This window comes from Equus asinus, chromosome 27 (assembly GCF_041296235.1).
Source record: "Equus asinus isolate D_3611 breed Donkey chromosome 27, EquAss-T2T_v2, whole genome shotgun sequence".
Classification (NCBI taxonomy): domain Eukaryota; kingdom Metazoa; phylum Chordata; class Mammalia; order Perissodactyla; family Equidae; genus Equus; species Equus asinus.
This window is the reverse complement of record NC_091816.1, coordinates 24,650,918-24,666,591: the sequence shown is the minus strand read 5'-3', so window position 1 is coordinate 24,666,591 and position 15,674 is coordinate 24,650,918. Positions and strand designations below refer to the sequence as shown.

Sequence of the window (15,674 nt, the reverse complement as noted above, 5' to 3'; positions counted from 1 at the left end):
TGCGTAAGGGGTTAAGCAAGCGGCAGTTGCGCAATCCCAGCACAATACATTCCACAGAGCCAGCAATCTCGGTTTGAACATGTTTATAAATCAGATACAGAGAAACTGACCAAACCTCCAAAGGGCAGCTTGTTTGGAGGAACAGAAGTGCACGTGCTGCTTTTCTTCTTAAGAAATTGGTCAAAGGACTCCAGAAAATGCTCTTTTCAGACTGTGTGAACTCTGAAATGTCCCACGTCTTGATCCCTCCACAGCATGACTTAAGTTCTTGGACAGACTTCACATTTTTACTAAAACTGGCTATTAGGCCTGGCCACTTCCTTCCTTCAGGCACTATTTTCAGAAGCAGAGACACGGAGCCCCTGCACCTGTTGTTAGTGTGGCCACAGACGGAAACCTCTGCAAAACCCTCATCTGTCTGCACAGTAGGTCCAGCGACGCCCAAGTGGAGGCAAGGGACGGTATGAGTGTCCAGAGGGGCTGGTCAGGGAGCACAGGCGAGGCAGCCTCAGGAGGGAACATCTCACCCACTATCTTGTGTCTCCTGACCTGATTCGCACAACCTGGGCACTCCTCTCCAGGTCTGTGACTGGCCACGTTCCTAAGGGGCGCAGCCAAGGGGCCCAGCCCTGTTCTTTTGACACGGGTCTGGTGGATCCCAGGGGAGGAGGAGGAGATCCTGGAGGTGACCACCTAATATGTAGCTGACCTCATCCCACACATTGGGACGCAAAGGTGACTGAGACACAGCCTCGAAAAGCTTACAGTCCTGTGGACTGCGATTCCATGGGAAAGGGGCTACTGCAGCCTGGAAACAGATGGAGAGGTGGCTCCCAGCCTCCTTGGCTGGTCAGGTTCAGGTCCGGCTGGCTCTGATCCTCCTGGCCGTGTTTATGCCACAGGATGAAATTTCAGGATGAAGTGGCTGCGCAGCACCAGGTACAAACCAGCATCTAACTCCCTTCTCTTTCCAAACCAAAAACTGGTCCTGAGACACTGGATAGCTGACACTGCAGGCCAGCGACCTCTCTTGGCTCCCTGTTTGCCACTCTCTTCCTAGCATGCTGTTTGTCTTTCTTCAGTAGAAATTTGGCAGAATCATGGAGTTCTTATTTTCACCTCTTATCTGGGTCTGTTTGTCCATAGCTAGAATAACAGGGGGCTTTTAAAACCTAATGAATTCAACGGTCAAAGAATGGCCTCAGGCAAATGGAATGTCTGATGTTCCATCTCTCTGGCTGAGGGCAGGAGGCCATTTGGGGCTTAACATCTTTTTCATTCACATGCAAAACACTTCCAAAAGCACAAGTTTGAAAACTTAGAATTTGAAACCAAATCACTAATCTTCCTCATTCTTAACATTTTTAGCTCAGTAGTGGTTACTTGATAGCTTAATACACGTTAGATTTTGGGGGGAAAAGGATACTATTTTGGGCTTTTGATGTCCAACGGATTTGAGTGTATTTCTTATCCATGTATTATTTCTTCTTCCCTATAAATATATTTAAATAGACTAAACACCTCCTTTGGCAGTTACTTCATCAAAACTTGGAAAAAACGCTCTGGTTGAGCATGGATCTATTTAGAGACTTGCAAACGGTATTGTGGAACCACAGCTTGAGGATGTGCTGGGTTCTCTCAACCTGACTGGGCAGAAGTCCCTGTCACTGGATTCACAGCTCACAGCTGTATAACGCTCCTGGTTTTCAAGGGAGTGATCCAGATGCTGGCTGCAAAGAACGAAGAGAATTGTTCCAAAGGTTGTTCCACTGAACTTGCTACTTAAATACACACACACACAACCAAGCCCATCATAAAAGCATATCAGCTCACACAGATGCCAGCCGAATGAAACACGTGTTCCTAGCACTTCCTCTAACTGACAGCAAGGTCTGAGGCTTGAGTCCACGAGATGCCCCATCTCATGGGTTTTTCTTCCTCATGTCAACGCCAGTCATTGTGTAACCAGCTTGTTTTCCTATACCACTGGCAAGTAGTACTTAGAAACAATATAGCCTTTCTCAGAAATAATTTAAACATCATTCTGTTTTTCTTGGCCTTTTGACAATGGATGATTATCTTTAGTACTTCTATCGGGCATTTCCAAATCCCGAATTTTCTTTCACCCGGTAAGATTCTGTAAGTCTGGTTACAACCACAGAAGTGAAGGAAGCAAGTGGGGATGGTGCCTGGGACCCGTAGGCCCCTGAAAGGGGCAAGAAGCGAGCTGGCCGCCCCATCTGTGTTCCGAAGAGGGAAGGGAGACAGAGCAGGATCCCCAGGCCATGTGACCCAGGGCCACTTGCTGTGACTGTCTTTTTAATTTATTTTAAAACACAATGACTAAATGTGGTGTATTGGTTTGATATTATTTCAAACCCACCTGTTTATGACTCAAGTGAAGTTGCTTTAATCCACTTGTTTATGACAAAGACAAATAAATGAGGTTGCAGTAAAGCTGTTTTGATACACGAATGAAGCAAGTCGAATCGAGATGTCATCATCTCCTCTGTTGTCATTGATTAAAATTCAGCAGCTCAGCTGACGACGAACATGAGGAACCCTACTGGGGGCTGATCAGTAAGAACATGCGGAAAAGCCAGTATGGCAAGGGGACATTTAGACTAAAAATATCCAGAGTGTGTAAGAATTATTCAAGTTGTGGTCTGGGCAAGACGACGCTCTGCTGGTCTAAATAAATCCTATGAAGACCTGGAGGCATTAGCTCCTACCATGGTAAGGGCACACTCTTATTGGTAGTGGCCACAAACCACACAGCGGCCCCATGAAGGAGACCAGCCTGCCTGCCAACACTGGCACCGTCGTTTCCTAGCAACGTGCTCTAGCAACAGAGGACTTTTATTTTGCACTGGCAGCTGGAGGTCAGCCCTTGCTTGGTTTTGCCATTGCCTACTTGTCCGAAAAAGTACACCTCGATTAAATTTGGACTTTATTCCTTTTATCTCCCCTTGCCTGGAACAACAGTGTGACTAACCTCTTATTGCTCTGGAGTATGTTCTTTCTTTACTGGATTATTACGAGACATTATCCTGTGTGCTATTGGCTTGTGAAACTATTATAAATCCCACAGTGAACCTGCGTTAAATAACATATTGGCAGGGACAGTCTCAGTCTTTGAGCTTAAATTCGCCCGCCCCAAACAAAACATCACATAAAAGGATTTAGATATAGGTCACAAAGCACTGGACTCATTTATTTAGGACCTGGGAGAAGGGTAGGTCCAGTTAAAAAACAAAATTTAGCCGAGTAAATTTGAAGATCTAATCGGCTTTATTAAACGGTTCACCAATTGGGCAGCCTCTCATCTAGCAAGTAGAAGGGGCTCTGAGGTGTCATACAGAATGCAAGGTTTTTATAGGAAGAGGGGTGGGGAAAGGGAGCTATTAGCAAAAGACAGGATTAGTTTTAGGCCAGGCTGTCTCCTCTTGGGGGAAGGGACTGGCAGGGGGCCTTACCACCAGATTGCCTCTTCTTCTAGGGCTTGGAGAGGGTCCACCTGACAGATTACCTTACTGTTTCTAGACCAGAAAATTCCACACTGGTTGATGAAGATTATATTTCTGGGAGGGGCTGAAACTGCAATTACATCAGGAATCAAATCTAGGTTTGGTAGCACGGGCTTTAGCACGAGTGACGCCATTTTGGGCCTGTGGTTTTCTTTTTAACAGTCTTAACCCAAGAGCATAGTGCTAAGGAAGCCGGGAGCATCTCTTTCCTCCTCGTGACTCCTCTTTTCACTGAGAAAGTGGGCCTTTCCCTTGAAATTGAGGTAAACACATGGTCAGCAAAGAGCTCCCCACAGAGACAGTCGACCATCAATACTGGCATTTCAATGACGACACATCAACCAGTAAAATGCTTGGTTAATTTTTGCTCAGGGCTGGATAATTTTATGACCACTAATTATCTGTGCAGCCACACATGGAGAGAAGCATAAAAATAGCCCTTTGTCCTTCCATTGAAGGAAGCTCTTTAAATATTAACTTGGCCATCTCCTCCACAATCCCCCAGAGGTAGGAGGTACGCAGCTGAGTCTTGGTATCCTGCTTTTACAGACATCATGGAAGATGGAGAGGTGAGTGCAGTGGGCTTCCCCAAGATCACGGAAATACCTTGAAATATTAATTGGGTGAAGGAGTCTGGAGTTCTGGAATTCACATTTCTCACTTGCAAAGACGTGCCCTAAGTTCTGAGGGCAGGTTCTATGTCTAAGGCCCCAGGTCCTCAAAGGACAACTGTCATAGAGTAGAAACCCAACAAATATTTCCTGTTATTGACAATGTCTTATCCATGGGCCCAGTATGTGACATAAACACAAAATTTTAGTCATCCATATAGCCTACGGATGAGAACAGGAGAAGCACAGAGATGGGTGGCATTTGGTCAGAGTAGAGAAAGAGAACAGGGAAGTGAGTAAAAAGACTCCCCCCAGTGTCACACCAGACTTGGGCTTAACTTTTGCCCTTGACTCTGACTACCTGTGTGACCTTGAGTAAAGGTATTTTCATTTTAAGTCTCTGTTTCCTCCATGTGAAGTGGCGACAGCTCCATCCCGTGCACACCTGGATGCGTGAAGAAGGGAACTCACGTGAGACACTCAGCAGCGCTCCTGGTTCAAGGTGAACACTCAGGAGAGGAAGCCATTCGCATCCTCACAGAAGGAACCCTCTGGGGTTTCTTGCGGTCAACAAGGGAAAACGTTTCGGTCCCCAAGAAGAAACGCTACTTTGTCAGTCCTGTCTGGTGTTCTAAAGCAGACACACACAAAGCCAGGCATGGCGCCCATTAAAAATTTAACTATATATCATATTCATTTATTATCAATCCACAGGATAATTTGATTGCTACATGAGCTCATAAAAGCTTTTCCACCTTTACAAAATTAAAAAAAAAAAATGTGCCACAAGGATGTAATAATAACTGCTGAGAAACAAGAAAAGGAATCTTCAAATTATAAATTTGCTGTAGAAAAGATAAAAAACAATTATATTTTCTTTAGAATTTTACCTTGAATAAAATACTCCCCTGTATAAAAAATAAAAAAGCTTGCTCTGGTTAGAATTAGAGTGTTTTCGTCTTCAAATCTGGGAATTTGCATAATATCTCCATGATAGTTTTCCTTTGTACCGCGTGGCATTCAAGCATAGCAGATTAGAAAGATTTTCTTTTTCTTTTTGTGTTGTTAAAGCAGTCTTAAAATGGGACATCTGGGGAGAAGTTCATTTTCTTCTTCTCCTCCTCAGGGATGTGGAACACAGCCTTTGAGGGGAGGAAAAGGAGGAAAGGAACTGGGTGGGAAGGGACGGGATGGGAGGCGAGAGAGGGGACATGAAAGGGATGCTGAATGTGCTGTGCTATGAAATAGAGCAAGATCAGAGAAGGTCTATCTGTAAGTGCTTTAAGATAAGGTGCAGAAGCAGACTGCAGCGTCGCTCGTACTGCCCTATGTACATATTCACAAGAATAAAAAATTCCAGCTAGTTCACATTTTCTCATCCATTCTGAGGCACCCACTCCACCATGCTGGCCTTGACCGCAGGCAATGCAGCACCTCACTGCCCATGCGGCTGTTGGTCCTATGACGTCCTTGAAGTTGAGGGAGCAGCCCTGGGAGGTCCAGCAGGCTCTAGAGATACACGTCTACCAAGGGGCTGGAGTCCTGAGTTAAAAAGAAGCTCCAGTACTGGAGTTGGACACAGCAATCAATGTTCTATTGTCAAGGCTTTTTCCCTTAGATTTGTCTAAAATAGGTGTCAGAGAGAAAAATAAAATACAAACAAACAACAAACAAAGCCAAGAACTCCCAACAACCACCAGGGGAAGTCAAAGGCCTAACAGCTCTTGACGCGGGCCTGGGTGATATCGGACGTTTTCTTGATGACGCTGGCCCGAGTCTCCCGGTCGGGCCGACTGCTGCTGGGCGCTGGGGTCACGGAGGGAGTGAGGGGCAGGTCTGGGAAAGGGGGCCAGGAGCTGTTGAAAGGCACCGGACAGCTCTCCTCTTTGATGGTGACCTGGAGATCCGGCTTGTTGGAAGTCACGAAGGTCGCCATGCTGGGCAGCAGGTAGGTGCTTCTGGTGCCCATGTTGCTGAGGTACTGTTTGCCTTCAATGTTCCTCTTCCTCCAGTGTGGGCGTCCCTTTCAAAGAAAAGAATTCAGATACGTATTTTCTTTGCCTTCTGTAGAACAGCTTTTTAAAAAAATTTTTTTTTAAATGCACCACAGTTCCCACATGTTGGTGTTTCAACTGAATTTCTTAAGAGTCATGGGATGAGCAGAAGCTTGGCACCTCTACATCCCTCAACTGAAATCCAGACCCCAAGCTGTTCATGCCCCAAGCAATGGTTTCTCTTCCCTTTTTATCAATTCCCATTTGCTACCTCCCAGAAATACAGGCAAGACTGTTCTAAGAAGGCAGGAAAACAAGGCAACTTGGTTTCTAGTTCCCCTCCACTCCGGCTGCCCAGTCTGAGCATTAGGTGGGTTTCAGGCCATGAGGGCTGCTTTATCATGGTGACTTGGTTCCTCACTGATGGCCCAATCTGATCTTAGAGTCAACCTGCATTTTCAGAGGGAGGGAGGTGAGAGACTCTGTAACAGACAGGGGACGCCCCTTGAGGGCTTTCAAACGGGTGCAGCTTCGAGCTCCAGTGTGCCAGGCAAACAGCTGGCCTCCAGGCTAGCTTCATTCAGAGAAGGAGCTGGAATTCTGACCTTGAAGAAACAGGGTTGAAATGTATGGAAGCATCTCTATCTACTGTCCTTTCAGAATTCCTGGACTATACTTTAAGGATTTAGTGTACTAGGAAATCACTAATTCAAACAACCATTAGTCAGTCAGCCATTCTTTCTCTCTCTCTCTCACTCAAAGACAGACACAAAGCAGGCAGTTAGCAGGAATGCTATCCATCACCATTACAGCTCTTTCCTGCCATTGTGGGAGCCCAGCCCAGAGGAGGGAAATCGGAGCAGGCCACTCAGAATCAAAACTGAACACCCGCCTGGCCTCTGGGCACGGAGCACAGAGGGCAGGGACTGCAGGTGTACATGGAGATCTATTTACTTCGTGCTTTCTGACATTTACTTCTGGTCATTGCTCTTGGACACTTGGACACTCTATTTCTGCTTGTGAAGTAGGATGTTTATCGTGGTAAGAATATCAACGTTTCCTGTCCTTACTTCAGTTTCCTTTTCCTGCAGTCACAAGCTCTCTTTCTATGGTAACATCTTTCTTTCCTCCCATTCAGTTCCCAAAGCTCCATTTTATAATTCGAAATCCAAAAGCATCATAAATTTTACGTTACGTATATTTTAGCACACTCACACACAAGAAGTCCAAAAGTACAAATGGCGATCAAAAGAAAAGAAATGTACCTAGCAGCAAGGAGACCCCAGTCCCCAGCACGCCCTTCAGGGGGTGGGGGCGGGGAGCCACGCTTACCTCCGTGCTCTCTTCATCACTGGGCACACTATCGGTAGTTTCACTTTCTGTTCACAGAGAGAAAAACACAAGGCCATCATTCCTGCCACTCAAACAGTTTTGAGGCTCAGGCAGTGTTTAAAAAATACATCAGCACTTCATTTTTCAAAAGAGAAATGGGTAACTAAACTCATAATTCCGTCCCCTCTGTAACGTCAAACACTTGCACTTGGAAGATGCTAGAGGGAATTCGGTTTCTCTAATTTGGGCCCTTCAGAGGAAGCATTCAGAGTTGAGGGGGAGCTCACTTTCCAAGGCCAGGCTATGTTTCTTCACGGCCACTACTTCCCAGTATGGGTGTGGGCCCGCCCCCCCTGCCGGTGCCAATCCGCTTTCCGCTCCCCATGTCCTTGGCTCACCCTGCCTCCACGTGAAGCCCCTTCATCACTGCTGCTCTATCCACAACGCCCCACACTGGTCTTCTTTTCCAATCCATGAGCATTCGTTCATTCAAGTCCCAACTCAGAGCCTTCCTAGGTCACCCTAAGTCTGCTCAGATCCCTCCTTCACCTCATGTCTCTGTAGTAATTATACATCTTGAATTTATAACGTTGCATCTTCCACTTGGGTTACTGTGGGTGGACAGGTTTTAGGGCAGCTCCCATGATCCTCATCTCCTAGAGTTTCCTTTCCTGTGGGACTCCCTCCTGTGGAGTGCGCGTGGGGCCTGTGACTTACTTCGAATCCACAGAACACAGTGAAGGTGATGAGATGTGTGTGATCACATCTTATGCAGGGACCCATCTTATGAAGAGACTCTCCCTTGCTGGCTTTGAGGAAGCAGGAGCCAAGCTGGGAAGACTCGCCTGACAAAGAACTAAGGGCTCCTTCCAGCCAACAGCCAGCAAGAGACCAAAGCCCTCAGTTTGACAACGTGCAAGGAGCTACATTCTGCTGCAAACCACGCGAGCTTCGAAGCAGAGCCTCCCCATTAGATCCTCCAATGAGGCAGCAGTCCTGGAGCGCACCTTGTCTGCAGGTCTGTGCAGGGAACCCCCGAGCAGAGGACCCACCTAGGCCAGACCTGCACTCCTGACCCTCAGAAACTGTGGGATAACAAGTGTGTGTTGTTTAAGTCACTAAGCTTGGGGTTATATTGTTCAGCAGCAATAGATAACTCATTTGGCGACTACACTGATTCAGCCTGCTGGCTGTAAGGCACGGAGCAAGGCACTAACTTCACGCACTGAGCTGCAGTGTCCTCATCTGTACAAGGGGAGGATGAACACCTTCCACAGAGGATTGCTGACGAGAGAGAGTGAGGGTGTGTGGGGAAAGGCCGAGCAAGGGCCCAGCACACAGCTCTCACTCTGTAAACGCTGGTGTGCCTCTGTCCTGAGCTCAGCAGCCTTGTTCAACCCTGGATTTGCACAACATGCTAGATTAACAGAGTCCAGAGTCAATAACTAATGGTTACACATCATCTGAACATATAATACAAGATTTTCTTAAGTGAAAAAATTTTTGGTTTTTTTTTAAGTAAAAAAATTTTTGATTTTTTTAAATAAGAAATCGGTGATGTGCAGTGTTTCAATGTTCACAGCACCGAGAAATGAAAGCACAGAGGGCAGAATTCCTAAAATACACAGACCCTTAGAAATCCCTGAGTCTGGGGCATTCATTTTACAGACAAGGCCGAAAGAGGAACCATAATGGTGAACATTTACAGAGGGCTGGCGCCAGGGCCAGGCTGGCGTCTCTGCATGCATGCCTTGTTTAGCCCTCACGAGGACCCTAAGTTGGGAAACAGCTCCCAGCATGCAGCTCGTGTGCTCTGCTGCCTTCTACCTGCTTCCATCCTGAGCCTGCTGAGGGACTGGCTCCCAGTCTCAGGTCTTGCTGGTGGCCCTGCTCGGACCAAATGGCTCCCAGCCCAGATAGGGCCCTTTCCACCACCCAGAGCACTAACCACAGACCAGGCTCTCTATGAATTAAAGGCCAAAGAACAAACAGACAAACCGAGCTACAGGTTCATTCCTCAAGCAAAGAAGGTGAGAACGTTGGCCACACTGGGCCTACCCTGTGGCCTTTCTGCACATTTCTTGGCCACTGTTCTCCAGTGACTTTTCCTGGGCGTTGAGTGATGGCCGAGGGCTGACCATGAGCATCTGGAGGATGTGCCTCTCCTCTCCTGAGAACGAGCAGACTTCCCCAAAGCATCCCTGACTGGGAGCAAGAGGGGCCCAGAGAAGCCCCCTAGCCACCCAGACAAGCCGGCAATGCCAGGCACAAGAAAAGTTTCTACACAAAAACAAATTACAAACAGCAGAAAAGGAAAATTCCCCTCTTCACATAACCCTCAGGCTAGCCCAGTATCCAGGGAAGGCAGGAATCGGTATAGCCACTCCCAAGAAAAATGAGGAACAGAGACGTTGAGAAACCTGCCAAAGTTGTGGACTGAGTCAGCAAAGAGCAGAGAAAACAAAACTGCACTTCTGGCTCCAGGCTGTGCCCTGAACGCAGCGTCTGCTTGCCGAGGCACTCCACTGCTCAGCCTCTGACGAAATTTCAAGATCCCCTTTCCATTTTTATGCTTAGCTTTCTTTGTGCTCCAACGCCAAGGTTTCTCTCTTCCTTCATATACGTCTAGGCCCCCTCCACTCCTAATTACCCTGCATGAACGCCACCATCTTCTGTTCCTTTCCCCTTCAAAGAAAAACCAGGCAGGCTTTGGGAGCTGGAACTATGCAGAAATGAGCAGTGGACACCAAGGTTCTGGGATTCCACCGCAGTCCAAGCCCAGAGCGGGAGAAGTTGGAAGGTGGACCTGGGTATGACTCCTTGGTAAGAGCTTGCACAGACCATGAGCATGATCGCAATGCTAACCGCCTTTAAGTACCCAGTTTTCAACCTCAGGGAAATAGTCTGAGACAAGAAAAGACATACATGTTCTGAGCTTATGTTTTCAGCTGACACAAATGCTAGTTGAGAGCATCATTTCTAAATTAAGATCAACTGCTTCTGAAGCAGTTATGAAGACTCTCCATATTAGCAAACTGAGATTTCTAATTTTTGTTGTTTAAAGAGTGGCCTTGAGTGCCGTCGGCCTGGGAGCAGATGCTTGAGGACCCAAGACCCTTCTCCCAGAGTAACAGTGGTTCTCACGGGCAACCCTGAATCGCTGGCTCCAAGTGCTCGTTGGGTGTACTCATGCCCATTTTCCTCTGTTTCCTTGGTTTTACTTTACCATTGCCATTTTCAAGATCACTTCTTATACACAAATGAGTTCAGTGCAGCTGCTGCTTCCAGATCCATGTTACTGCTGAAATACCAACATAAGTTGTTATTTCATTTCCCCTTTTGGATTGTTTTGGATTTGGTTTTTTATTTACTTTGAATACAATGGAATAAAAAAATTTGAAGTTGTTTCACTAACACGCATGGTCTGAATAAGTTCAAAGTGTTTACAGAGTAATAACAGGGACTTGAGTAGCTCATTTCATCTTTCTGGTCTCAGTTTCCCCAAAAGTAACGGGGTTGACAGGGAAGGGGAGGTATGGATTAGATGATCCCAAAGATGCTTCCTCCAGAGCTGCAGTTCTAGAAGGATGCTTGTCTTAGGTCCACACTCCAGCTCAGTTTTTATTGTCAAACCATCTGTAGGGAGGGACACCCTATCTTCTATGTGAAAGCTTTCTTGCACTCTGATCCTGGTACATTTTCTGGAAGGCTCTTGTTTGACAAGTTTGATTAATAAGATTGGCAAGGATTTCTTTCCTTTCGTCATTTCCTCAATTACTTTCACTAGAAGGTTCTATTAAAAGGTTCAAATCAAGAGTCCTCTTAATCTCAAAGCACTCTTATCTTTGCCCTACCCAACAAAAGGCAAGCATGCTTTGGTTTCCACAAAGACCCAAAGTCTTTACTGTTGGCTGCTGGTCAGTAGGCAATCTCCATTCTCTCATTCACAACCAATTAATCCTTTACATCATGCTCTCTTCTCCAGCTATTCTCCATTCTCTCATCCAGCCTCCCCCAATATACTAGTGTGGCTTTCTTTTACTAAACCATCAACAACCTAATAAAATCCTAGTGCCACACACCAGACACGAAGCCACTTTATGGGAGACGTTTAAGAGGAAAATGACTCTCCTCTAGAGTTTCCCAAGGTTGGGCTCCCAAGGATGAAAGTTTTACGAATCCGACTAGAAAGTGATGTCGTCTTAAAACATCCAATGCAAGTACTTCCACTCAAAGAAACTGTCTCATTTCTTGTTCACCATATTTAGCCCATAGAGAAAGCCGACTTGCAAAATGAACGTGGTTTTGTAATCCGACTGGGATTATATTTCAACGATCAGTAGGGGAAAAAAATAGCAAACAGCAGCCTCCAAAGACCAGTTTCCAAAACAAGTGAATGAAACGATTAGAGGAGGTTGAAATTCAGTTCAATAGTCCAAACAAAGGAAGCCTGTGATGAAAAACAGGCAAACAGGCTCTTCTACTGGGGAACAAAAAGTTAGAATGGGGAAGACAACCAAAAAGCTGTCTTTCTTAGCAGCAGGCGATAAAATTCCTGACTAAAATTAGACTTAAGCTAGCCATGGTCAGTAACCGATGAATTTATGTGTCTGTAAGCTCTAGAAAAGTAGCAGTGGGAAATATTTTGGCTCCCTCCAAAAGGTTCTGGAGAATTCAGACAATGAAAACAAGGGAAAGAACTAAAGGGGAGGCTGAAAAGCCAGGCTCTAACAAACCCCCCCACTGCCTGCCAGCCTGGCCCTAAAATCCTTCCTTTCAAATCTATGCAAATGTCCTGGAAAGGGTAATGAAATTTTCATTTCTCTCTGCATGGATCAGCTGTTCTCGGCATTCTTCTGCTAAAGCAAAATGCCACTGCTGGCAGAACAGCAAGAAGAGGTCTTTCCAGAATTCCCCAGAAGACTTCGGAAAGTCTTACTCAACAGATAAACAGATAAAAGTCTATTCTAAAGCTCCAATCCCTTAAAAAAAAAAACCCCACATGGGATGTCACAATGCCTGCAGCAGCATGATATAGAAGAAAGTCATATATTTTTAGCCATAGCTATGTAAATATAAGTAGCTTAATGTTTCAAGCCTTAGTTATCTCAACTGTAAAATTAAAGCATAAACATTCTGCTCTGCCTCCTTTGGTGGGTCCTTGAGATCACGAGATGTGGCTGTGTTCTGAACAGCAGAGCCCCAGGCCGTTGCACAGGACAGCATTATAGTGAAACGGTCAAGAACAGGCCTTTGGCATCAGCTACACGTGGGTTCTAACTGTGCTACCAGTTGCCCATCCCTAGACACACTACTTTACCCTCATCACCTTACATCCCTAGAGTTTAAAGAGGTAATAATGATACCCAGGCTGACAAGGTTATTCTCATGATAATTAAATATAAGTCCATCGCTTCCAAGCATTGAGCACAGTTCCCAGGGCACAAACACATGCAACAAAGAGTCGTTATTATTACTGGGGATTGGCCAAGGCTCAAGAGAGACTGGCACACATAGGACTTCAAAATATGTTTGATGAATAAATAACTGACAAGAAGCTTATCCTGTTTGACAGATTATAAGCTCCCTGAAGCCAAGGTTTGTTCTCACATTCCTTTTAAGTTCCCGGCACAAAAGAAAGTTAGGACCTTGAGGACATGATGCGAAGTGAAATAAGTCAGTCACAAAAGGACAATACTGTGGGATTATTCCACGTGTACAAGGTCCCTAGAGTAGCCAGATTCATAGAGACAGAAAGTAGAATGGGGGTTGCGAGGGGCTGGTGGGGGAGGATGGGGAGTTAGTGTTCAATGGGCACAGAGTTTCAGTTTTGCAAGATGGAAAAGTTCTGGAGACGGATGGCGGTGATGGCTGCACAAGAGCGTTAAGGCACTTAATGCCGCAGAAATGTACACTTAAAAATGGCTAAAATGGTAAATGTAATGTTATACAACTTTTACCACAATTTAAAAAAATAAGTTAAAAAAAAGGAAGTTGGAGTTCAGGAAACACGAGGTTAGTGTAGTGACTGATAATTCATAAACAACCTGGCATTTGAATCAACGTAATTCTAATGCTGATTCTGGGCCAGTCGCTGGGGTGGCACCTTAAATGAAGGACATTCTATTTGGCAGCACATAAAGGACATTGCGGGGAATTCTTGAACCATTTATTCGAGCTGACTCACGATAGGGCCTCTGCTTTTTGTTTTTAATATTTGCAAGCAATGACATTGATTCAGAATTCATATTTCATAATTATGATTATATCCCCCCAAATTAAGTGGAGTTCATCAGGAAGAGAGTATAAGATGATGTAACGTTGGCAGGAAAAAGGAGCTATCACCTTATTCTGTAAGGATGGAAGAACCAACGGACTCTGGTTCTAATCTTGTGACTGTCTGGGCCAATTCCTGCAATTATGTGGCCATTTCCTTGGGAATCAGAAATGGGCTCAGTCGCCTGGTCCAATCAGAAGCTGTACTAAATGAAAAAAGAAGGGGGAACTATGCGGGAGTGAGAAGTGAACTTGGTGGGATGAAATGGAGCTTGAGGTCTGAAGCTTTAGTTCAAGTCTTGGTCTAAACACTGTGCGACCTTGAGCAAGATCCCTCAGTTCCAAAAATGAAGGAACTTGAAGAGATGATCCCTAAGGCCCTCCCCAGCTTGGTCAAACTGAGATGCCAGTAAAAACACTCTTCCGAATTTCTGATAACGTGTGCAAATAAAATAGACTCAGATGAACTACTTCCCCCAAGAAATCTTATTATTTGTAGGTCATGTATGAAAATGTTACGGGTCATCAAGTAAAGAAATACTGTGACCTTGGCTTCTAACTGAGAACAAGAAGATGTTGGTTGAGAAAATTAAAGGCAAGAATAATTCTAGCAGGAATAATTCTTGGGACAGAGGAGAAGGTCTCTGCTGTGTGGTGAAACGGGTGACCCCAGACTAAAGGACAGCCTCCTTTGTCCCCTGCTCAGCTCCAGAATTTCCCTCCTGCCCCCGTACCTGCGTAGGAAGACACGGGGGAAATCTGCAGAGGGTAGAGCTCACTCATGCTGACCGGCTGCTCATCACTCTCTGTGGTCACCTCCACAACTTGGCAAATGTCTGGCGGATTAGTGACAATCTCTTGATCCTCGATGTTGCTGTCCAGATGGGACTGTCCTACAACTTCAAAGAAGAGAGATCCATCATGCACCAACGTCACTTGACTTCACAATTCTAAGACACACTCTCAAGAAGGAAGACCTTCCCCAAAATTGCCAAATAGCCAGGAGTGAACTCCTGGTCACCAAATGTCGGCGCCATGGGAGAAGAACAAGCCTTAGCTTCGGGTGAATGTCTCCAGAGAAGCAGCCTGCCAAAAACCTGGCTTCCAGGGCTATTTCTAGCATGCCTGCCAATGGTGGTTACAATGTCCCAAACCGAAGCCAGTGACAGCCAAGGCTGCAGGACCAGAGGCTGCATCCAGATCTAGCCCCAGGGCCAGAGAAACAGACAATGCTTTGAACATGACCCATTTCTGTTCTCTGCTCTTGCTCCGAAAGAAGCTGATGTGCTATTTTCTGGGTTCCTGGGGTCCAGAGAGACATTATCAGATCTTAATAAGGAGGAAGGACCCCCAAAATCCACCCCATTGTGTCATTTCTAGCTGTGGGGTGCTCTGTTCATTCTCCCAGTCTCTGCAGGCAACATGACCACTGGATGAAATATCAGAACAATGGAATAGAATGGTATCCCAATTCTAACACACAATAGTAGCATCAACTCCCCAGGACGCTGACAAGATGAATTCTAACCACTTTGGCTCTGAATCCTGCCTTTTAGTTTTAGATCATTGTAGATTCACCTACAGTTTAAGAAATAATACAGAGACCCTGTGTGCCCCTTATCCAAGTTTCCTCCGATGGTAACACCTTGCAAACTATCGTACAATATCAGGATATTGATGCTGATAACAATCTACGCAGCTTGTTCAGATTGCCTCAGTTTTACTTGTACTCCTTTGTGTGTGTGTGTATTTAGTTCTATGCAACTTTATGACATATGTAGTTTCACATACCTGCCACCCCAGTCAAAATACTGAACTGATGGTCATCACAAGCACCTTCTATGCTACTCTTTTGTAACTATATCCACCTTCCTTCAGCTTCCTCCCCTGGTCTCTGACCCCTGACATCCACTGATCTGTTCCCGATTTCTATA

General features: G+C 45.7%; 1 protein-coding gene and 1 long non-coding RNA gene across 11 annotated transcripts in view; one reads left to right on the top strand and one right to left on the bottom strand.

Moving 5' to 3' along the window:
• The first annotated feature begins 3,977 nt into the window (after positions 1-3,977).
• On the top strand, positions 3,978-5,005 carry LOC123281376 (uncharacterized). Its single transcript, XR_006520805.2, has 2 exons — positions 3,978-4,096; positions 4,558-5,005. It is a non-coding gene; the product is annotated as an uncharacterized lncRNA (long non-coding RNA).
• Positions 4,807-15,674, bottom strand: part of IRF2 (interferon regulatory factor 2) — an 85,218-nt gene continuing 74,350 nt past the window's right edge. For 7 of the 10 annotated variants that reach the window (XM_014839491.3, XM_070499940.1, XM_070499935.1 and 4 more), the window contains 3 exons: positions 14,475-14,639; positions 7,465-7,511; positions 4,807-6,161 (listed from right to left, as the gene is read on the bottom strand). In XM_014839491.3, coding sequence (XP_014694977.1) covers positions 5,853-6,161; positions 7,465-7,511; positions 14,475-14,639 — 521 coding nt within the window. In that variant the 3' untranslated portion in view covers positions 4,807-5,852. The remainder of the gene's footprint in view (positions 6,162-7,464; positions 7,512-14,474; positions 14,640-15,674) is intronic. The other 3 variants (XM_070499938.1, XM_070499939.1, XM_014839490.3) reach the window with 1 other exon arrangement.